The 25,475-nt window shown below is 38.4% G+C and overlaps 1 protein-coding gene and 1 pseudogene across 1 annotated transcript; one reads left to right on the top strand and one right to left on the bottom strand.

Annotated features, from left to right (window-relative positions):
- Nucleotides 1-9,609: 9,609 nt before the first annotated feature.
- On the bottom strand, nt 9,610-16,531 carry LOC142842004 (RNA-binding motif protein, Y chromosome, family 9-like). Its single transcript, XM_075958990.1, is given in 10 exon segments — nt 9,610-9,656; nt 9,659-9,931; nt 10,274-10,362; nt 10,440-10,525; nt 10,944; nt 11,591-11,699; nt 12,360-12,509; nt 14,578-14,749; nt 15,881-15,987; nt 16,423-16,531. Coding segments are annotated over 10 exon segments (1,143 nt in total).
- Nucleotides 16,532-18,382: 1,851 nt separating this feature from the next.
- LOC142842042 (RAC-beta serine/threonine-protein kinase pseudogene) lies at nt 18,383-25,451 on the top strand (annotated as a pseudogene).
- The last annotated feature ends 24 nt before the right edge of the window (nt 25,452-25,475 follow it).

Raw genomic sequence — 25,475 nt, forward strand, 5'->3', positions numbered from 1 at the left:
CTGGGAAGTAGAGCTTGATTTGTATGTAGCTTGAGGACGATGTTCTGAATGAATTGAAAAGACAAGATACAAGTGAAGTTAGATGATCCTCAGACTGATCATTTGTTGCCTCTTCCATCATTAGAGGCATTGGTTAATGGGGATAAAGGCCTGGATACAAAGGTGGTATCCTGAATCTGCAGATGGTTGGTGGAAGTGAAGGAGTTGTTATATAGTGTCTCACCAGATGATCCAGAATCCAGAGGGTATGTCAGCTTCCTGAGGAAATACACAAGTATACCCTCTTCCAAAAGTTAAGTGTAGGATTGAATATGACCCACAAAGAAAGGGCAACCCTCCTTTTCTTTATAATAGCATTTTGTAAATCCTATAATGACAGGAAAATGGTACGTATGAGCTGTGGGCAAAAAAGTTTCAATACAAGGAAACAAGTCAGACACACTCATAACAAGTATCTGTGTAAATGTTAAAACGTTGTTCATGTAAGAATTTTAAAATGGCCAACACTGCTTTTCATTTTACACTTTGAGCAAAGGATTCCCCTGTCAGAAATGATACTTCTTCCTCGTTTATAACATAGGCTGTTGTTCCATTGGTGTACCCATCTGTAAACACAAGCTTGTGGGGTAGAGGTTTGACCTTGGAGGTCAAGAGAAAAATAAAAGCATGAGATTTAGCAAAATGTAACAATGGAGAGGCTGAGAGATCAAAAAGCTCCACCAGGGAGCTAAGAGGAGCTATGATGAGAGCTCTGATGAAGCAGAGTGGGTGTCATGGTGACAGCTCATGCTAGAAATGATGTGGTGCCAAGAAAACATTCCTCCTTTGCTAGTAGGAGTGTAAACTTGTACAGCCTCTATGGAATCAGTTTAGTGGCTCTTTTTTTTAAATATTTATTTATTACGTATACAATATTCTGTCTGTGTGTATGTCTGCAGGCCAGAAGAGGGCACCAGACCTCATTACAGATGGTTGTGAGCCACCATGTGGTTGCTGGGAATTGAACTCAGGACCTTTGGAAGAGCAGGCAATGCTCTTAACCACTGAGCCATCTCTCCAGCCCAGTTTAGTGCTTCTTGAGGACGACAAGAATTTATTTACATCAAGCTCCAGCTACACACACACACTCATCTTCATTGCGACTCTATCCATAAGAACCAGAAATTGGAAATGACATAGATATTCCTCAACAGAAGGAAGGATAAAAAAAACCTGATACTTTTACATAATGGAGTACTGTGTAATTTGTACGCAACAGAGCAAACAAAAAATCATCCTAAATGAGTTATCTTGACCTACATATAAATATGATATGCAGCTGCTTGGGCGCTGGGTCCTAACCCAAAGCGTAGGGTAAAGGGGAGCTCGGGGGCTTCTTTGTCCCCATAGCCCGCCTGCAGCAAGCAGGGTGGGCCCTTTGCGAGCGAACCAAGCAGCAAGGAGTTTCAATCAGGGCACCTAGTGAGACATCATTGTGGTGAGTGAGTGCTGCGGCACCCGGGAACAGCCTGCCTACACTTCCTGATCAACCTAAGGGACTATACTGCCCGGTACCTCCTCTCTCTTCCTATCCCATCCCGCTTACATCCAGATCCCACCACCCCCTGTTTCTCTCCCCCCTCCCTTCCTTGGTGGCAGAGCGCCTCCCTGCTCTGCCTGCTTGGGCACTGGGTCCTAACCCAAAGCGGAGGGTAAAGGGGAGCTCGGGGGCTTCTTTGTCCCCATAGCCCGCCTGCAGCAAGCAGGGTGGGCCCTTTGTCTGCGAGCGAACCAAGCAGCAAGGGGATCCGAACTGGACTCCAGGAGAAACATCACGGGGGAGTGACATCACTGGGAAGGTACATCAGTTGGCAAGAAGACCTGATCCTGTAAAAGAAGATCCATAGGAGAATATTGGGAGGAAGAGATGGGGAGACGCCAATGCAAGAATTCACCCAACAATCTGAAAAACAACACGAAACCACCAGAAGCCAGCGACCTCACAACAGGAGGACATGAACACCTTAATCAAGAAGAAGGAGAAAAAACTGACTTCATGACAGGGATTGACACCCTTAAACAGCATATAAAAAACGCCCTTATAGAAATGGATGAGATTCCGTGCTCCCCTATCCAACCTTCCTTTACCCCGATCCTCCTGTTTCCCCAAGTCCCCCCTCCTTTCCTTCTACCTTTTCTCTCCCCATCTCCCCTTACCCCCATCCCACCCCACCCCCAACATCCCACTTTTCTCCCCAGCAATTTTGTCTACTTCCCTTATCCAAGAGGATAACTATATGTTTTTCTTAGTTAAAGGACCCACTTTAGGATGGGCAGGAGACTTGACCCTAGAGGGGCTCCCAGGTGCCCAAGCTGAGGCCCCCAGTTAGTTCCTTGGGCAGCTGAGGATAGGGAACCTGAAATGACCCCATCCTAGAGCAATACTGACGAATATCATCATAGAACCTTCATCTGGCGATGTATGGAGATAGAGACAGAGACCCACACTGGAACACTGGATAGAGCTCCCAAGGTCCCAAGGAGGAGCAGAAGGAGAGAGAACATGAGCAAAGAAGTCGGGACCACGAGGGGTGCACCCACCCACTGAGACAGTGGATCTGATCTACTGGGAGCTCACCAAGGCCAGCTGGACTGTTACCAAAAAAAGCATGGGATAAAACTGGACTCTCTGTACATGACGAACAATGAGGGCTGATGAGACGCCAAGGACAATGGCACGCGGTTTTGATCCAACGCAATGTACTGGCTTGGTGGGAGCCTAGCCAGTTTGGATGTTCACCTTCCTAGATATGGACGGAGGGGGGAGGACCTAGAACTTACCACAGGGCAGAGAACCCTGACTGCTCTTTGGACTGGAGAGGGAGGGGGAAAGGTGTGGGGGGAGGGGGAGAAGGGTTGGAGGAAGGGGTGAAGGGTGGGAGGAGGGGGAGGGAAATGGGAGGCTGGGAGGAGGTGGAAACTTGTTTTTTTTTTCTTTCTTTTCTTTATTCTCCTTTTATCAATAAAAAAAAAGAAAGAAATGGATGAGAAGTATAACAGAAAGTTCGAGGAATTGAGTAAATCAGTGAATGATACCCTAGGAAAGCAAGGAAAAACAATCAAGCAGATAATGGAAACAGTTCATGATTTGAAAAATGAAATGGAGGCAAAGAAGAAAACACAAACAGAGGGCTGGCTGGACATGGAAAATCTAGGTAAACGAATAGAGACTACAGAAACAAGCATAACCAGCAGAATACAAGAGATAGAAGAAAGAATCTCAGAGTCTGAGGATAACATAGAGAAAATAAACACACTGATGAAAGAAAACAGCAAGTCCAACAAACTCTCATCACAAAACATTCAGGAAATATGGGACACAATAAAAAGACCAAACCTAATAATAATTGGAGTAGAAGAAGGAGAAGAAGTCCAGCTCAACGGTCCAGAAAATATACTTAACAAAATTATAGAAGAAAACTTTCCCAACCTGAAGAAGGATGTACCTATGAAGGTTCAAGAGGCATACAGAACCCCAAATAGGCTGGATCAAAAAAAAAACATCCCCTCGCCATATAATAATCAAAACACAAAATATACAGAATAAAGAAAGAATATTAAGAGCCACAAAGGAAAAAGGCCAACTTACTTATAAAGGTAAACCTATCAGACTTACACCTGACTTCTCTATGGAAACCATGAAAGCCTGAAGGTCCTGGATAGATGTACTGCAAAAACTAAGAGATCATGGATGCAAGCCAAGCTCTCGTTCACTATAAATGGAGAAAACAAAATTTTCCAGGATAATTTTTTCTGCACTTTTCTCCAACCTAGTCCCAGTTATCTGTGTCGTACATCTACTCTCTGAGAACCCCTTTTTCAGGAGCTAACCTTGATAGTCTATGAACATATGGCTAAGTTATATGGCCCAGCGGAGGTGGTTCCCCCAAGTTCTTCTGAGATTTGCTATCATGTCAGACAAGTGAGCTTTAAACTGATGAAATTTTGAAACATTAGATTTGTCTGCACTGATACATTTGAAAGACAATCACAGCAAGGAGTTGACTTCCTACTCCTATCCACCCTACAAGCTGGACTTTGAATGAGAAGCACATGCTTTTTGAAAGTGGATTTAGCTTCTTCATAGAACCATGAGTTTCCCTCAAAGAAACACAGAAAGTTTTTGGAGGACACACTTTAATTGTCAGGTTTCTCTTCACTGTTCTCACCTCTTTATATAAGCTTTCGTGAATAACGCACATACACATTTATTTCTCTCTAAGGAGAAACACTTTCTTCGAAATGTTCAAAAGCATTGCTGGAAGCGGAGCGGAGTGTTCCCCTCTGCTCTCTTGCTGTACTTTGAAAGATAAGCCCATTCTTTTGGAAGTGAGTGTATTCCGATTCGTAAAAGACTTGTGAGTTTCCCCCCTAGACACACTCCATAGGCTTACCTGAAATACGCATATGTCTACTCCACCCACCTAAGGGCTGGCCTATTAAAGGCCATGCAGTTTCTTTATTAATTAACCAAGGAAAGCAACAGATAGATGACACTCCCACATCATCTCCCCTTTTTCTGTTTAAACAAAAAAGGCTTTAACTTTAACATAGTAAAATTACATATAACAATACAGTTATCAAGTAAGAATTACAGTTACAATATTTATATCTATTTTATCTTTTATCATAACTAAGGAAAACTATAACTAACCATTCTTAAATCCCATCAAAGACTCCAGAAGGATATAATATTACCTAAGCAAACAAGAAGTCCAAAACTCTAGAAATGACAGAGACATTTTGCTGCCTGGACAGTCACCCAAAGTTCCTCTGTACCGTTGGGGCATCCATCTTCAGCCTACAGGCCCATAGTTTCCAGCAGACATTTCCATAAAGCAGGAAAATTCAAAGTCAGTTCAGTCACTATCTGCTGTGTCCTGCAGAATGTCTCACAGACTCTTTCATGAATCAGGAACCCTGAAAGACCATATCACCTTTAGGCAAGTTCAGTAGTCCTCTCTCTGCAGGTTCTTTGCGTCCAGTTTATGCAACAGTCCAGGCAAGAGAAGTTTCTTGCCCAAATGGCTAACCAACTCCATAAGGAGCCTCTTCAATGCCCATCTTCCTCTTGAAGTAGATTGGTGCTGCCAGGAGTGTCTCATTGTCATGAAAAGTCCTAAGTTATTAAAACATTTAAATGCCATATTCTACAGTCTTTGAAAGATATGAAGAATGCCTATCTGAAATATATCTATGCACATCCAACTAACATGACTACAAACTTGACTAGTATAGATGATTACCTATTAACATATATTTCTTGATTATACATTACATTTTTCAATGAACTACACAATCACAATACCTTAATCAATATGAGAAATACATATACATATAACAAAATTAACCTTAAAATCCATACCAATGCAAATTATTCATATCTATATCATATCCATCTTTAAATGTAAAAGAACATTTATAAACAATATTTGGGAATATGGGTGCAGTTTTTTCTCTCCAAACTGCTTTGAGCTGAATGGAGGCACTGTTAATCAGATCATTTAGGGTGTAACCTGTGTGCCAGGTTTATCTCAGTCAGCAGTTGAGAGAAGTAATTTTTTAGGGTGTTCACGGTAACCTTTTAGGAGGGCGTGGTCTATCATACCATATTGGGATAGAATCAATCCACAGGGTCTCATCCTCTGTGAAAACAAAAGAAGACCCTCTCCAAAGCATCATATCCTTAGACCCAAATTTTGAAATCGTAATACCCTTATGAAAATAAATTCTGGTTTACCTTGTCAGCTCATATAATGAAATGTCTCTCTGTACTTAGCTCCTTCACAGTCAAAAATTTTAAAGAAAACACAATAAAATACATAATCCAGACTCTGTGAATTTTCCATTTTTACGTGGCTTATTTTCCTTTATTTCTTATAATACTTTCTCTTTAAAGACTTTACCCTTTTTTTCTATATATATATTTTTTCTTCTCTCTCCCAAGCCTATGTCTGAATCTGTCCTATTGTGAATCTGTAATTCTTTACTATCCAGGACCACTTCTTAAAATGCTTTACTATCCAGGAGCACTTCTTAAAATGCTTTACTATCCAGGAGCACTTCTTAAAAACTTAACTTGCACCATGTAGAAGTAATATGGTACTGCCTGTTTACTGCCAGTCTAAACCTCAACTGCACCGTTATGGTAATTACAATTACAATCATTCCTACCTGAGGTCAGCACAATTCAGCACTGCGGAGCAGCTTGTGTCTCTGAGCTGTAGAGCAGCAGGCTGCTCTGGATGTTGGCTACACCTCTCTCCAATTTCAAAATGGAGGACGTACCATTTTTGCTAGCTCTGGGGCCACCAGGTAGGAGCGGCACTCAGCGCTTTAATTCTGAGACTGAGCATGTGGCACAGAAACTGTTTTCATCCAAGTTACAGCCAAATCTGACATGCAGAGCACTGCATAGTCTGGAAACATCTCTCTGTATGGCGGCAGGAATCCGCCATGTTCTCCCGCCTGCCTAAGCCTGATTTGGCCGTCTGCCCAGGTGCAGGCAGGGAGTGCTGAGCCATTGGCATGGTCTCAGCTACTCTCCTCCCAATCCCAAGCAGGAACAGAAACATCCAGTCCCATAAAAAGCCATTGAAATGCTTTAAAAAGCTAGAGTTTGCACTGGCGGCACAGCCCCAGGAAGCTGCGTTTTAAAATGACGCAGCTTTTTTTCTGTCGCTGTTGCTGAATCAGGAAATCTCCCTACACCACGCCCTAGCAAACAGCAAAGGGCTGTGTTAAACTCTGTTTTTTCTCTTTTTAAAATTAAGCTCTCTCAGGTTTTACATGGAGTTTGTTACCACGTTGGGCAGCCACTCTGTAGTGTGGAGCAGCAAGCTGTGTCCCCCCCCTCCTGTCAGCTCCCGCATGACTAGCTTAGCCTCAGAATAATTACATGGAAACTGTATTCTTTTAAACACTGCCTGGCCCATTATCTGTAGCCTCTTACTTGCTCTCACATCTTGATTAACGCATTTCTAATGAGTGTAGCACCACAAGGTGGTGTCTTACCAGGAATATTCTTAACCTGCATCCATCTCAGAGAGGAGAGCTATGGCAACTGACTCACTTCCCTTCTTCCCAGCATTCTGTTCTGTCTACTCCACCCACCTAAGGGCTGGCCTATCAAAGGCCAAGCAGTTTATTAATTAACAAATGAAAGCAACAGATAGATGACACTTCCACATCAAAAGGCAGACAAATAAAATACATTTCCTAAAGCACTGGGGAAAGAGCTATACTTAGAACCTTAGAGAGTTGAGGATTATAGGCAACTGGAAGCTTATTTCACATACTGCTTGAGGTATCTGAATGGAAGCAAATCCACACAAAGGTAGAAGTGTATAGTAATACAAGGCAATGCTTGTCTACAATTAGAGCCAAACTTCTGAAATATTTGAAATCAAAATAATTGATATGTTTAAACAAAATGTCTATCTGTTGAATCCAGACATGACCTAAGATGATGGTGCTGGGAAAAGCAGGCTTTGGCAATTCACTTGCTAATTACACTTTGATGATGTAACTTCTCTGATGCTAGCAAGAATTAGATACTAAGTATTTTTCCCAAGTTGATTTAGGTTTTCAGGATTTGAAAGCACTAGACAAGTTCTTCTAAAAAAAAGATGGTTAGCTACACATTTGTATTCTCAACAAAAATCTACCTATAGAGACAGAAATTCCATAGGTTTTACAAACATTTCAAGGAATTTCATAAAGGAATCTTATTTTTCAGCTTTCATTAGCTTTTTATTGACACTGACAAATATGCATGAACAGAACATGTAAAAAACTGAACAAATTTATAAGAGAATGTTACCATTTCCACAATTTCTCATCCTATGTGATTTGTTAGTAAAATCCTTGACTGGCAGTTTTCCCTTTTTATTTAAAAGCATGCATGTATCTTTTCATCAAATAATGTAAAATTACTCTTCAAATGATCAACGAAATCAAAGAATCCTATTGTAGCAGAGTGAATTAACAATAATACTTACAACCTGGCTGCAAATCCAGGCATTCAGTTTCACTTAACCTAGCCCTTGATCCACAGAGCTACATAGCAGTGGAGTCTCAGTGCAAAGGTCCTTGATTTTTCTGAGCTTCTAGGAACACTGGTGAAGTCTAATCTTAGGAAAATGTGAAGAGGAATGACAAGGCAAGGATACCCTAACTTCTTTCATCGTTTGCCAAAGTTTATTTTCTGCCAATTAGATCCTAAATAACCAGACTTAATTAAAAATATTAATTAACCAGACTTAATTAAAAATAGCTTAAGCTTGTTACTATCTCTTACAACTTAACCCATTTCTATTAATTTATGTGCTGCTACATGGCTTATGACTTGTTACTTCATTTTCTAAATCTCCTGCTCCTTGTCCAGCATTCTGAGTCTAGTTTTCCCACCTAACCTCTTCCGGCAGTTTCTGGCCAGTTAGCTCTTTAATAAACCAATGAGAGTAACCCATCTTCACAAGCATCTAAAATAATTATTTGACAATACCAGCTTTTTAGTGTGGGTCTTACCAGCTCTGCTGTGTCTTAAGAGACTTACTTGCAGTTGTGCCCCACTCCACTCCTAGATGCTGCCCTACTGGCAGCTAGCAGGAATGGCCAGTGGGTACTAGAACGTGTTGTGTATTTCTAAGTTCACAGAACTAAAAGTGCAAGAATTACAGTTCCTTTGGAGGCACAATGTTTTTAGTTTTCCATCCTTCACTTATAAAAATCTCTAGTGATGGGTTTTTGAGAGTCATCCAATCTACTATCTATCCAAAATTTGACTGACATTGCTAAGGTAGCCTTAGTATATTTATTCTTCTGTACTTTCTCCTTTTACATTTTAGTCTAGCATTTTTTCTGTATTCTTTTCAGGTTTTACCTCTAGGATTGTAATTTCTTCCATATTTTTTCCTACCAATACTATAGCTATAATGGGAGTCAACACTTTGAACAAACCTGCAGCATGAACAATTATACTTGTGCATGTTCCTTCCAAGTGCTTTTGTAGCCTCATATATTATCCAAAGTATTTGCATAGATTTAAAGTGAAGTTGCTTATTACAAATGATACAAAATCCTTCTATATATTTACATATAACACTGAATTTATGTCTCAGAATCCATAAACTTTAATATAAACTCACTCTCTAAATAAAGATGTTTCTATGTTTTTTAAACCATAATAAAACCAGACAATGGTATCTCATTGCAACTTTTATTGACAGACTTTTTTAACAATGCAAAAACTTAATCTCTACTAGAGTAAATTCTATTTCTACAATTAACAATTAAGGGATTTTATTTAACAAAGAGTTATTCTGAACAGTTATACCTTTCTCATCTTTAGTTTCAGAAAAGAATTCATGGTTGGAAAGTTAACTTATTTTACTTTCCCCCCAAACTAATGTATTTCAGTATTCAAGCAACACAGTAAAACTTACAATATGTCTCTTCTCCTAAATCAACATATTTTAGAATTCAGATAACATAGGGATAACATTTTTTTTTCCTTTTGGAAATGAAGTTAGGCACACAACTAAAGACTTTTAGTATCTGCCTCTACTTTCATATCTGCTTTCTCCACGACCTCCAATAGAGCTCCCAAACCTTGAACTACTACTGTATGATTCATGAGATGGCATATACAGCCTATCCATAGGTGAATGCTCTCGTTCTTGTCTGATCCCACGCTCAGGATATTCCCTATCAAAAGGTGGATGAATTCCTTGCCTACCGCTATGTTCATAACCACTTGAGTATGTATCACTTCGGCTGCTTGAGTAATTTTCTTGGCTTCCACTATATCCATCTCGTGAGCTACGATAGTCATCATAGCGGTTGTTTCCCCTGTAAGTCCCTCTTGCGGATGGTGCCACACGGAAGCTTCCTAAAATCCACAAATAACCATTAAGAAATCAACAATTTTTTTAATAGTATATAATGATTTTAAAGTTCCAATGTGTGCTTTTATTTTCTGAAAATGGGCTGGGATTTCAAGTTCTCATACTGTCTCTTAACTCACTGAAATAAGCATGGACATTATTTTAAAATGCTTTTTCACAGACTAGATAAATGTAAGAATGGCTATTTACTCATAATAGGAATAAGTTAAGAATGCAAAATTACAAATACTGTAAACATCCCCTAATTAACCAATAATCCATGCTACATTTCTATGTAAAATTCAATTAAACAGCAATTATTTATTAAGTAAAAATAGGACTCTTACCATAACTTTCATAGGTTTCTCTGAATGAGCTTCCACTAGAATATTCAGAATAATCTCTATCCTGTCCTCCACTATAGCCAGCATGTTCACTAAATTGTAAAAGAACATTTTAATTAATGCATGAATAAACAATTTCAGAAACATATTCCATAAAATATTGTAATACCTGAAGACTTTAGATGCATGTTCATCCCGAGAGCTGTAAAAGTCATAATCACGGTATCTGTATCCTCTTGATGTTGATTCATATTCCTTGATGTCTCGAGAACTTCGATAAACTCTCCTTGAATAACTTAAATTAAAAATAACCATTCAAATTTTTAGGTTTGGTTAGTGGGCCAGTGAATCCAGGGGAACTGGCAAAGATATTAACGGGTACTTCTCCAAATAATACAAGCCAATGGCCCCAAACATCAATTTGCATTCATAAAAATTACTAAATATTATTATAAAAATTCAAATAAAATATGTTAATTAAGTACAACTATCAGAATTATTCAAATTTTTTAAAATGCAGACAAACACAATACTTTGGAAGAGAGAGATTGTATAAAACTTAAAACCTTAAAACAAGACTGGTAAGATATAAAATGACAGTTTTATAAAATAACATATTAGTATATTAGCAAGCAATTCCATTCCAGTACACTTAAAAAAAACTGAAAACAACTCTAATAACTGTAACATGAATGTCCATACCATTGCTACATCACAAACAAAACCAGACAGCTTAAAAATTATATACATGTAATAAAATATAAGTCATAATAGAAGTAAAATAATTTAAAAGATTAAATATAAATATACCATTCTAAAGTAAACAGCTCAAATCAGAATACAGCATATTATTTGAGCCTTATTAATAAATAGTATATATCTAGAATATGACTGAGCAATTGAAAGGTAATAATTTTTTGCATTGAGAACATATGATAGAGCACGAGTATGTCATATAGGCCAAAGGCACATGAGGTTCTCACAATCCACACAGGAGAGATTATAGGTCTTATGCCTGACTTGTTCATGGGTTCTGAGTATCTGAACTCAGGTCTTCATTTTATGAAGGAATTATGTGGCTCAATGAGCCATCTTTCAAGTTTCTAGAAAATATTTTATGTAAGTATCTATTTACGTAATCATCATTTGTGAGAAATGTGCTAGTGTATGGTGGCCAGAAAAATCTCTCTTTTCCTGAGATTTTGTGACATCTTGACATCTCCTTAGACTTTGACACTAAATATATTGTTTTTATATGGCACTAAATACATTAATTAGTTACAACAATGAAAATTTAACAATTTTGCTATTTTTCTTTACCTGTCTTTAGAAGAGTGTCCATAATCCCTTGGTAACAGGTAGTCATTTCTTCTTGAAGACAGTGTCTCTTTTCTTGGCACATTTCTAGAAATCTCTCGACCATGTGGTTCTGGACATATAATTACAAATATTATTTTACAAATATTTCAAGTTGTAAATATTTCAAAGTAACATAATTAACAATGGATTTTTCTTTCCAAAATACTTTTTAAAATATTCTAAATCAAGCATGCTCCATCTCTACACCTGCCTTGTATGAAGAAATAATCACTTGGTGTGTTATTTTCTGACACAGTTGTCATATCAGTAAATGGTACCACATATTTCAAACATAGTTTCCAATGTAGTCAAATATCAATCTATTTAATTTATAGTTAACAAACTGCTCATTTATTTTCATTATTCCAACTATGTCATTTATATTTTAATGATCTTTACTCATATTGCTTATTGCGTGCTTTATTATGTTGTTTCTCTACCACCTAAAATTCTCTAATCAAAAATGGATGTAGGTGGGAGGCCTTGGACTTCCCACAGGGCAGGGTGCCTTACCCTCTCTTAGAACTGGAGGGAGAAGAAGGAGGGTATGTGTGAAGGAGCAGGAGGGAAGGGTGAGGAGGGGAGGAAGTGAGAATTTTGATTGGTAATACTTATAAAGTAATAATAAAAAATATATAAAAAATTCATTATCATCATGCTTAAAATTTTTGGATACATCTAGAAATCTAGACATTTCCTGCTTTCTTTTATGTGTGTGTCAAAAATTTACCCTGTCCTCTCAGTCCAGTACTGCTTCTTGTCAGAGCAGAAAGAGTAGATCTTTTAAGAGAAGGACCTTCATTCTTCGAAGATAAACTTCTTTTAACTGCAAAGTGTCTCCGAGAACTCATGTTGAAATCAGGAGTATATCCACAATCATCTGCATTTAAAGTAAAATCTTCTTAGATAAGGGACATCAATACTTCACAGAGTAAGGTTTAATTGTCATCACAAACTTATTAATTAATGCTATGGTCTTAGAAACTAGCATTTTTCCTAAATTGGTAAAATTTACTATTTCCTTTTGAAACTATCATTCCAAATAAGGGGCAAAGGCAACTTTAACATTTATTGCATAACTTAAAGCTCTACACTTTTTTATCATATCTGTTAAAGAAATGATAGAGAACTAGAGGGAAGGATAAACAAAAATTTATCAATTAAATAAACCTAAAATAAGTATTACATAATTTGTTTCATTACTAGGAAGAATAAATTAATTTTTATGTATTCTTATTTCCAGTAATACTCTATAAGACACACCTATGAAATACAGTAATTCAAATGTAAAAGCAAAATATACTTACCAAATACTTACCAAAAAATAAGGATAAAGGAAATAATACATCATACTGTTAAGAAAGTAACACTACTTATGAAACATACATTAAATTCTTAAAATCATTTGTTTAAACATTTAAGTGTACATTCTAATTCCAAATTGTATAAAATTTCTATTTTCATACACAAGACTAAAAATGTTAGATTTAACTCTATTGAGTAATCCATCTTAGAAAATATCACCTGTCAACAAATAACATTATCAAAACAGACTTACTTGATTGTTAAGAATTGGTTAATAAACAATTAATATACATTTTAATAAAATTTGATATTATACTTTAAGTAAAATTTAATAAAATACTTTAAGTATGTTCTTCATTACTACCTATAACCACTGTAATGTATCATCATATTCTCATTCATATAGAAAAGATTAACATTTATATAACTAGAAAATGGTGTTACAGAGTCATCAACTCCTTTGACCAACTCAAGGTTTAAATACTTAAATGAGGATAAATTTTGTCAGCAGGTTTATAAACAAACTGCCATTAAAGGAAAAATAAAACAAACAAACAAAAAAGAACAAATGAAAAGTTTTTCAGATAAATGCACAATAACAAATGTTGTAGGGCCAATTTAACATTTGAAAATATATTTCTGAGTTCTTGAAATTAATTTTATTTTCCTATTAGACTGCTGTTTTAACTTTTAACCCTAAAAGTTAGAGGTACAATTCACATTTAATTCTGGGCTCTGCAGCAGAAATTGACAAACATGATAAGAAATAAATTGTGCAGAAAACCTGATGAATGTATAAGCTTAAGAACTTTGAATTCTTCTGTATAAGGGTGTACAAAGTTAACATTTAAACTAAGATGTCAGTTGTTTAAATTAATCTTACAATACTTTGAAATAATTTTTCAGCTTGGTGGTGGTGGTGCATGCCTTTAATTCCAGCAGTCAGGAGGCAGAGACAGGTAGATCTCTGTTGTGGGATATTTTGATTGCACTCTGACACTCCTGAGTCACAGAGGTGGAACGAGTAACTAGTTCACCAGAAATGGCCAGAGAAGCCATGAATTTAGGCAGACACAATGCATAGGAAGGAAAGCTTAAGGACTTAGTTCTGGGATGAGGTGTATCTTGAAGTGATTCTGGTCAAAGTGCAAGGTCAGCTAGTTGCTACTCAGCCTCTTTGAACTAGCAGATTTTCATCCTAGTCTTTAACTTCTGAATCTTTAATAAATAAAAGGATAAAGACTTAATTTAAACCTATATTTACAGCTGTTGCAAAGTCAGGACATAGACACCAGAAGTCTCTCCAAGTCATGGACTGAGTGGCCAGCTGGGTGCTGACTGAGGGGCTTAGGGCAGCAGACAACAATTAAAATAACAGTAGATTCATGTGTAGCCAGTAAGCCAACAGAAAAACATCAGATCTCTGAGTTCAAGGCCATCACCGCCTATTGAACAAGTTTCAGGTCAACAAGCCCTACGCAAAGAAACCATCTTGAGAAAACCAAAAACCAAACAAAAAGGAAATATTTTTTCTAGATAAAATTAATAGTTTTGCTCATAATAATATAAATAAAAGTAGAAATAGTTGTGGTTATATTATCTTACCAATTTTCAGTCTTACTGCTACCACTATGTAAAATTACCCAAATTTTCTTCACGTGAAGGGTGACTTCTTGTTCTGCTTTCTTTTCTTCCACATTTCAGAATCCTTGAATAGCCTCTGCCTCTTGAAATGGGTGGTGGTCTCCGCCGACTACCACTTTCAAGTGATGGTCTGCTGGCTTGCTCTACTTTAATTTTTTTTCCATCCAAAGACTTAAAGAGATCAAGAATATTATTAACAATGACAAATTTATTAACTTACATGTTTTAACTTTCAGTGAATCAAATATGATTTTTTAAGAATATTTGGATTCTTAAAGCAAATACATACAAGTTCATTTTTTCCACAAAGAAAAACATATGAGACAAAAACAGAATGCCAATTTTTTACAATCTGAAAAACAGAGCTTAAAATACAAAATGGCATTATCAAGAGTTAAAATAAATGAACCATAAAGGTTGGTGGAAGTGGAAGAACCCTGTTATAACAAATGATCAGTCCTAAAAATATCTAAGTAAAACAGACAAAGCAGGTTGTTCACACACGTATGTATTCTATATATGCAACAATGAAAAAAGAGACCATGAATTTGAAAGAGAGCAAGGAAGAACACATACTGAAGGATTTGGAAGGAGGGAAGGAAGAGAGAAATGACAAAATTATATTAAATCCCTCAAAAAAAGAAACAAATTTAAAAAGTTGCTGGAAAATTTTAGAAGAAAATAGTAAAGAATAAACTTAAAAGTAATTTAAATTTTTTTTCATGACTCTGAAAACTGCTATGGGAAATACAATCTAGATTCTTAGATGCAGAAAAACAAGAGTGTCTGCTGAATCAATTTTCAAAAATATATAAATTAATGAGGTGACCATTTTCAAAATTATTCTTACATAAGATGGTTGTTAAGACAAAACAGAATTCCAACTATGTAAAAATAAACAATGGTTGATGAAATAACTTTATAGCTATCTATTCTGATAATCAAAATCAATTTGACTTAACTGACATCTGTAAGATTTGTAATCTATTAAAAGGTGAATTTTACGCAAACGACTTTCTCAAGAATATTTTCCCACAGAATTTCTTCCATAACCTGACCAAACCTTTTTCCAACATTCCAATAGTCGGCTATTGCCTGTATCTTGTGAGTTTCTTTTAAAGCGTATATCCAATTCCACTATAGCAGAATATGATCCTGATGCAGATTTAATGTATATGACAGTTTAAATCTTCTAAAATCATAATTTTGCTATTGGTATATAAAAACAAAGCTAAAAATGTCAGTCAATTTTTGTTCATATTTTAGCAAACTGAAAATACCATCAATTAATTATATTCTTACCACTCCATTCATTTCTCTGATAGCATTCTTCGCATCTAGAGGATGTTGAAAAGTAATGAAAGCAAAGCCTCTAGACTTCTTAGTTTCCCGATCTTTCATCAAAATAACTGGAACAAACAAACATTTCTAATTTATAAACTTTATAAACCTAAATTTCTATAAATTTCTAAAATTATCAATTTTTAAAACACTTATATTTTGAAAAGTGAGGCACAACACAGCACCAATCATTAAGACAAACTTTAAACAAGACTCTAAAATCTTAATAATTACTGGCATTCTCAGTATCAACAGACAATAAATTTAGTGCCAGTCTGTTATTTTGTCATATATCTACAGTATACACACATGTGCATGCATGTACACACATACATACACACATGCATACATATACATACATACACGCACAAACACAATCTTGGGTATAATTTTATCTAATGCAATCAGTAGTTTTATAATGAACAGAAAATTATAAAAAATATAATATTCACAAAAAATACTTTATATATACTCTGAAGAGACTTAAGAGTTTTAAGAGGTACCTTGTGCCATGGGTCCAAATCTTCCAAATACTATTTGAAGAGTTTTTTGTTTGGTGTCAATGTTGAGGCCTCCTATGAAAATTTTCCCAGGCTGATCAGTTTCTGCCATTTTTTCTATAAGTAGATAAAAGGATAAAAATATCATTATAACATGCTTAAAACAAAAATACAATGCAGATTTGATTCCTAGAACATGGCAGTTCAAACTCTAATTCTGGCCTTCATGAACAAGCACATGGTTCAGTGGCACACATATAAACAAAAGACTCATATAAAAAGTACTAAGCAAATAAAACAAGGAAAATACATAAGCTTACATCTTAATGGTATCTTCTCTCTCATTGTTTAGAACATGTTTGCTTATAGTAATAACTTTTCATGTATCCATTCTATTGGCCATTTCCTCTAGCTTTCTTCAAGCCTGTCCTTCCCATGAAGAGATGGGCCACTAGCCTGTTTTACCCATACTGCAGCATCCCATTAGTCTGCCTTTCCCAAGGTTTGTGTTCCAACAGCCTGTCCTACTGGGGGGGGGGCAACATCTACCTTTTACAAACAGTAGCATCCCAGTAACCTGTATTACCCAGTCAGAGGTGACCCAGGACCCTACCCTTCTCAGATAGCAGTTGTTCCACCTAGAGCACAAGATTTGTCTTACTAGTCTGCTCTACCCTAGCAGCCACATATTAGGGTCCTTAAGGAACTGTGCTGTACAGTCAGCCTGCCCCACCCAAACAGCAGAACGTTGTTAAGCAGCCTAAGCCAGGTACCTGCCACAAACCCATCGGTTAGAGAAAGTTGTATCTCCCCCTCCCACAGGGTTTCTCTGTGGCTTTGGAGCCTACCCTGGAACTAGCTCTTGTAAACCAGGCTGGCCTCGAACTCACAGAGATCCGCCTGCCTCTGCCTCCTGAGTGCTGGGATTAAAGGACTGCGCCACCATCGCCTATCCAGCGGCATTTTAGCACCCTTCTCTTAACAGGCTACAGTATTTCACTAACTGGCCATACTCAGCGGGCCTCATCTAGGAGGAGTATTCCCCGAACAGAGACCAGAATCTTTGCAGCCTACTCAACCAAGTGGGCAGTATCTTAGAAAATTTCCCTATCCCAGTTACTCCAATTCCCAGAAGTCGCCCACCCTTATAAATCAGCAGCACCTCACAAACCTGTTCTACCCGGTCCACGGAGAGTAAAAAAACCTTGCCGCACGAGGTGATAGCACGAGTCGGCTCTCCTCAGGCTCGGTCGCCCACCCCTATAAATCAGCAGCACCTCACAAACGCCCACCCCTATAAATCAGCAGCACCTCACAAACCTGTTCTACCCCGTCCACGGAGAGTAAAAAAACCTTGCCGCACGAGGTGATAGCACGAGCCTGTCCTTAAAGGAGGTGCCTAACCAGAAGGCTCTACGCAAGCGCAAGTGACGTCTTCATTAAGTCTAACCTATCAAAGTGGTGAGTCCCTCAGGCCTCTCCTTCCAGGAGGCGGTAGTCCAACCCTACGCAGGTGACGCAGGTGACGTGTTAGGACGCAGGCTACGTATTCCTGAACTGTAACGTATCATTATAGCACGAGCTTTTCCACGCCACAAGCTCTTCCTGATGCATAACCTAAGTGGTGCTTTATCAGGAGCCTACACTGAGGCATTGATACTATGGCATTAATACGTGTTGCCTGTGGTTCAGATGCTCTGAGCTAGGAAAGCTAAACTGACTTTGCTGTGAACCAAAAGCGGCACTTGAAACAAAATGGTGCCTAAATGCTTGGCACCTTCGGCCAAACACAGTACAACCCCAAGCCCCGCTCCAAATCTAAACAACCACTAATAGAAGCAACTAATTTAAAAACTATCAGTCACCTATTTCATACAAGTACATATTTAAATCCCAATTCCCTCCTGCTCATGCAAATTTACCCTTCCATGAACAGACTTTGGCTCCATTTGAAAGAATACGTATGAACATATTCGGATGTACGTTCAATTTTAAGACATTCCTACCATGCATGACAGAAAAATCAGCCTGAATTATATTTCCCCGTAACAGCAAATAATAACGTTATATTATCTTTACTAAGATATAAAATGAATTAATTACCTTTTACTGATATTCTAATTTTTGTCTCAACAGATCACAGACGCCTGAAGCAACCCGGACTTCCAACTAACGGCTCAACCAGCCTGGCAAGTAATATAAACAGGGCGTAGGGACCCGGATGTCATCAACCGCAAAGGAAGTAGGGAAGTCGGGAGCTGTAGAGGATTGAACTAAGAAATGACTTTGTTGAGAGGGGTTACGATATTAGGTTTCAGAGTCAGAGATGAAGACTTTAGTTAATGAATAGGGGAGAAGAATAGGTGAATGGTGAACAACTTGTTGAGTCAGTTTAAGTGGAAGCAGCACTTCACAAACCCATGCTGGTATTGGGCTGGAAGTCTATGTCCCCATTAATCCCGAGATACCAGTTATAGAGTTGCTGCTACAGTTCTGGGCTTAAACCTCTCTGCTGTCCTAAGTTCAATTCTCTGCTACACATGGTGGCTCACAACCATCTATAATGAGACCAGGTAAAATTCCCAGTGTCTGTCACAGGCATATCCATGGCGTATCTCTACTCTGCTTTCTTCCTCCCAGAATTCAGTTCTGTCTTCTTAGCCTACCTAAGTTCTGCGCTATCAGGCCAAGGCAGTTTCTTTATTAACCTATGAAAGCAACACATAGACAGAAGGACCTCCTACACTATTTTCTCTTTTCTGTTTACACAAAAAGGAAGGTTTTAACTTTAACATAGCAAAATTACATGTAACAAAACAGTTATCAAGCAAGAATTATAGTTACAATATTTATATCTATTTTATCTTTTATCATACCTAAGGAAAACTACACTGAAGTTCTCTGAGTAATCCAGACTGATTATAAAATATGTAGAAAAAGGACTTGTTAGGAAGATGAATATGATCAAAATATATTATACACTTGTATAAAATGCCATAATGCAGCCCATTATTATATATAATTTACATATGCCTATAAAAATTTTAAAATATGTAACACATGTATATACACACTAAATAAGTTCACATCATAAAACTTAAAATTCTTTTTATTTTATCATGAGTTAAATCAAGAAGACTCAGAAAAGCAGTTAAACCCAAACAAACTTTACCAAACCTCTAAAGTAAGTATATCTCTGGTAAAAAAAAAAAAGGTAAATTATCCTGACTTGGTAGTGCAAGCTGCCTGCTTGGGAGCCTGGAGCCAAAGGATTCCAGGTTCAAAGCCTGGCTGGGTTATACAATGATTTCAAGACTAGCCTAGGCAACTTAGTGACATTGTGCTTGAAAAAAAAATATAAAATGATGAACAAGTTTCCATCAACAGGACTGTAAAATGTGTGTATGTGTGTCTGTCTTTTACATGTTTTTATGAATACGTAGGATATGAAGAATTCTTAGGACATAGATCTTTCTGTACAATATAGTAAGAATATATTCATGGTAGTCAAAGGTTGTCACAAATAGTTCTAATTACTGTAATCTATGGTGTTTAAGTAATAAGGATGCTGATATATCTTTTGTAATAAATGTATCACTTTAGTTAGAGGCATTGATGTGGACAAGCAATTAGGAGGGGGAAGGATTTCTCGGGAACTCTAGGAATGCACTATTCAATATTGCTGTGCACTTAAGTTGTACTAATTTTGTTGTTTGATAGTCATTTCTTTTCCATTATCTAATATATATTTTTCTTGTTCCCCTGTCATATCATTGGATGATTGACAGGATAACATAAGACATAGATAGGTAGGTAGATAGATAGACAGGTAGATATAGATATATATGATTTATATGTATATTTACTAATAAATATACATTATTTATTAAGTATATATTCCTCTCCCACTTTCCAGGGCTTCACATAATCTGGACTGGCCTCTTTTCTCTGATGCCTAGAATAACTGTGAACTCTTGATCCTCCTGAGACTACAAGGATGCACCACCAAAAACTGAAATGTTAAAACATTTGTATTTCCTGTTACTACAGCTATATACAGACTTCTCTTCATTATTTTAAGTATTCTATCTCCTGTCTTTGTTTCTTTAATTTCACTTACTTGGAAGGTACATATTATTTTCAATCTTTTAGTAAAATATTTTAACATACCTATTTGATGTCACCATTTGAGCATAGACAAACTTATAGACTCCTGAACAATTTAGGATATTAGGATTTTTTAACTCCGTATCCAATGGTCCCTAATGTCCCACTTCAGGTCACATAATACTTGATTCCATTTTATTTTCAACTCTACCCTCCCTCATCATTGTATTTCTTATTATTGATTTTTTCTTTCTTTTTTATTGAAAAAAAATTTCCACCTCCTCCCCCTCCCCCCACTCCTCTCCCCCTCCCTCTCCAGTCCAAAGAGCAGTCAGGGTTCCCTGCCCTGTGGAAAGTCCTAGTTCCTCCCCCCTCCGTCCATGACTAGGAAGGTGAACATCCAAACTGGCTAGGCTCCCACAAAGCCAGTACATTAAGTAGGATCAAAACCCAGTGCCATTGTCCTTGGCTTCTCATCAGCCCTCATTGTTCGCCATGTTCAGAGAGTCCGGTTTTATCCCAGGCTTTTCCAGACCCAGTCCAGCTGGCCTTGGTGAGTTCCTGATAGAACATCCCCATTGTCTCAGAGTGTGGGTGCATCCCTCCCGGTCCTGACTTCCTTGCTCATGCTCTCTCTCCTTCTGCTCCTGATTTGGACCTTGAGATTTCTGTCCGGTGCTCCAATGTGGGTCTCTGTCTCTGTCTCCTTTCATCGCCTGCTGAAGGTTAATATTCAGGAGGATGCCTATATGTTTTTCTTTGGGTTCTCCTTATTTAGCTTCTCTAGGATCGCGAATTATAGGCTCAATGTCCTTGGTTTAAGGCTAGAAACCAAATATGAGTGAGTACATCCCATGTTCCTCTTTTTGGGTCTGGTTTACCTCACTCAGGATAGTGTTTTCTATTTTCACCCATTTGCATGCAAAATTCAAGAAGCCCTTGTTTTTTACTGCTGAGTAGTACTCTAATGTGTAGATATTCCATACTTTCTTCATCCATTCTTCCATTGAAGAGCATCTAGGTTGTTTCCAGGTTTTGGCTAATACAAATAATGCTGCTATGAACATAGTTGAACAAATGCTTTTGTCATATGATAAGGCCTCTCTTGGGTATATTCCCAAGAGTGGTATTGCTTGGTCCAGGGGTAAGTTGATCCCGAATTTCCTGAGAAACCACCACACTGATTTCCAAAGTGGTTGCACAAGATTGCATTCCCACCAGCAATGGATGAGGGTACCCCTTCCTCCATAGCCTCTCCAGCAAAGGCTATCCTTGGTGTTTTTGATTTTAGCCATTCTGACAGGTGTAAGATGATATCTCAAAGTTGTTTTGATTTGCATTTCCCTGATCGCTAAGGAAGTTGAGCATGACCTTAAGTGTCTTTTGGCCATTTGAAGTTCTTCTGTTGAGAATTCTCTGTTCAGCTCAGAGCCCCATTTTATAATTGGGTTGATTAGCCTTTTACGGTCTAGTTTCTTGAGATCTTTATATATTTTGGAGATCAGACCTTTGTCAGTTGCGGGGTTGGTGAAGATCTTCTCCCAGTAAGTGGGTTGCCTTTTTGTCTTAGTGACAGTGTCCTTTGCTTTACAGAAGCTTCTCAATCTCAGGAGGTCCCATTTATTCAATGAGGTCCTTAATGTCTGTGCTGCTGGGGTTATATGTAGGAAGTGGTCTCCTGTTGGAGGAATTCTTGCATTGCCAACTGCCCATCTCTTCTTCAAATGCTCTCCGATGGATCTTCTGATACAGGTTCAGGTCCCCTTGCTGGCCAGGGACCTCGCAGACAAAAGGCCAACCTTGCTGCTGGCAGGCTATTAAATCAAAGGAACTCATGTTCAGTTGTACTTACACCCTGCCCCAGCACCCAAACAGGCTGATCTGGAGGATCTTATGGCCCCAAAGAAGGGAGGGAGTTCCTGGGTGCAAGCTGGGATGGGATAGGAAGGGAGAGGCAGTAGCCGGGGAGATAAGCCCCTGCAGAATGACCAGGAAGTTTAGGGGGTTCCCATGCTTCTGCCACAGGTCAGGAACTCACTCACCCCTCTGATGGATCTTCTGGTACAGGATCAGGGCTCCTTGCTGGCCAGGGACTTTGCAGACAAAAGGCCTACCTTGCTGCTGGTTAGCTATTGAAACTCAAAATTACATCTTATAGTGTAAGAATTTCCAAGATCAAAAACACTGATGACAACTTATGCTAGAAAGATTGTGAGGCAAAGGAACCACTACTGCATTGTTGTTGAGAATTCATTCTGGTATAGCCCCTTTGGAGGTCAGTTGACAATTTCTCAGAAAATTATAAATAACCTTCCTCAAGACCTAGCAATACCACTTTTGGGTATATTTCCAAAGGATGCTCAATCATGCCACAAGGACATGTGCTCAACTATGTTTCTAACTGCATTATTTGTGATAGCCAGAACCCAGAAACAGCCTAAATGCCCCTCAATAGAAGAATGGATAAGGAAAATGTGGTACATCACACAATGGAGTACTACACAGCAGAAAAAAATAGACATCTTGAATTTTGCAGGAAAATGGATAGAGCTAGAAAACATCATTTTGAGTGAGGTAATCCAAACACAGAAAGATTATTATTATATGGACTCACTCATAAATGGTTTTTATACATAGAGCAAAGAAAAGCAGCCTACAAATCACAATCCCAGAGAACCTAGACAACAATGAGGACACTAAGAGAGACATACATAGATCTAATCTACATGGGAAGTAGAAAAAGACAACATCTTCTGACTAAATTGGGAGCATGGGGAGCTTGAGAGAGAGCGTTGAAGGGAAGGGGAGAGGCAGGGGGAAGCAGAGAAAAATGTAGAGCTCAATAAAAATCAAAAAAGAATAAAATCTACTATAGAGCATAATACAATATGTACAAAAGAAAGAGTTGAAAATGTGCAAAATCATACTTCAATGGTTTACATGGAAAATTATCCTTGTAGACTCAGGTATTTGAACACTCAGTCCCCAACTGGTGGTGAGTTTCAGGTTATGGAACCTCCAGGAGATACATCTTTGCTGGATGTGACAGGCTTTGAGGATATAAATATTTACTCAGATTGTGATCTCTCTGCTTCCTGTTTGTGGATGTAAATGGAACTAATCAGAGCCCTGCTCATACCACATGTGTTCTCTTTTATGATAGATTATAAACTCAATCCCTCTGAAACAGCAAGCTAAAATAAGCTTGTTATTCCTGGAATTGCTTTCTGACAGGGTAATTATAATAACAACAGAAAATATTAAATAAAAACTGTACTGGATGCAGGTTAGATTCTGTGAATGTGGTCATTTTTTTAAATATAGAATTGATACTCATTAAACTTTGAGCTAATGTAACTGCTAAAACCACTTAGCCAGGCAATGGTGGCACACACCTTTAATCCCAGCACTCGGGAGGCAGAGGCAGGCGGATCTCTGTGAGTTCGAGACCAGCCTGGTCTATAAGAGCTAGTTCCAGGACAGGCTCCAAAGCTACAGAGAAACCTTGTCTCGAAAAACCAAAAAAAAAAAAAAAAAAAACAAAAACCAACACTCTGAGGTGGTGGTTAACTATAACGTCTGACATTGCTATGGTTTTAGTCTACTGGTTTCACCCAGGATTCACGTGGATTTGTGGTTAATACAGCTGAGATTCTGCAAGATCACTGGAATGGGAGCTGCAACAAGAAATACCTACCTCTAGCTGAGGAAAATCGATCCTGCCCCAGCCACCCCACAGCTATTCATGAACATCATGATGTGTGATTTTGCTGGTTTACCATTGTCATCAAGAAGACTTCCATGTTTCATCTCCAGAAGAGACTTAAGAGTGGATTGGCCTATCCAGATGGTGTCCAACAAGTTGAAGTAGGGGACCCAGGTGAGGATGCTATAGCGTAAAGTATGGCTCCCCTAATGACTGACTCTTCCACATCTGAGATGATGGAACTGGTTGTCAACAAGGAATGGACCGAAGTGACCATGAAAGACTTCTATTACCCTAAACTCCTAGGTAAGGACACCTTTGGCAGTCATCTTAGTGCAGGAGAAGGCCTCTGGCTGCTATTATGACATGGAGATCCTGAGGAAGGAAGTTATCATTGCCAATGATGAAGTTGCCCCACACACTTACTGAGAGCTGGTTCTGCAGAACACCATGCATCCCTTTCTTACCATCCTGAAGTATGCCTTCCATACTTTGTGATGGAGGGGGTGAGGTATTCTTCATCTCTCTTGGGTGCAAGTCTTCACAGAGTATCAGTACCGATTTTATGGTACAGAGATCGTGTCAGCTCTTGAGTATTTGAACTCAAAGAATGTGGTGTACTGTGACATCAAGCTGGAAAACCTTATTCTGGACAAAATTAGGCATATCAAGATCACTGACTTTGGCTTGTGCAGTGATGGGGCCACCATGAGAACCTTCTGTGGTACCCCAACTTCCTGGCACCTGAGGAGCAGGAAGACAATGACTACAGTTGTGCAGTGGACTGGATGGGCTGGAGTGCAGTCATATAGGAGGTGATGTGTAGCTGCCTGTCCTTTACAACCAGGATCTTGAGAACCTCATTGAGGCCATTTTCATGGAAGAGATCTACTTCCCAGAAATGCTTGGATAGAGGGCAAGTCCTTGTTGGCTGGACTGAAGAAGGACCCTAAGCAGAGGCTTGGTGGAGGTCTCAGTGATGTAAAGGAGGTCATGGAGCACAGCTTCTTCCTTGGCAGGATGTGGTACAGAGAAAGCTCATACCACCTTTTAAACCTCAGGTGATGTCTGACTTGGACACAAGGTACTTTGATGATTAGTTTACCACCCAGTTAATCATAGTCACACCCTTGGAACGCTATGACAGCCTGGGCTTGCTGGAACTGGAGCAGCAGATGCACTTTCGCAGTTCTCCTTCTCCGCCAGCATCAGAGATTGAGCAGCCCTCTGGCACCACAGGACT

This window comes from Microtus pennsylvanicus, chromosome Y (assembly GCF_037038515.1).
Source record: "Microtus pennsylvanicus isolate mMicPen1 chromosome Y, mMicPen1.hap1, whole genome shotgun sequence".
Taxonomy (NCBI): domain Eukaryota; kingdom Metazoa; phylum Chordata; class Mammalia; order Rodentia; family Cricetidae; genus Microtus; species Microtus pennsylvanicus.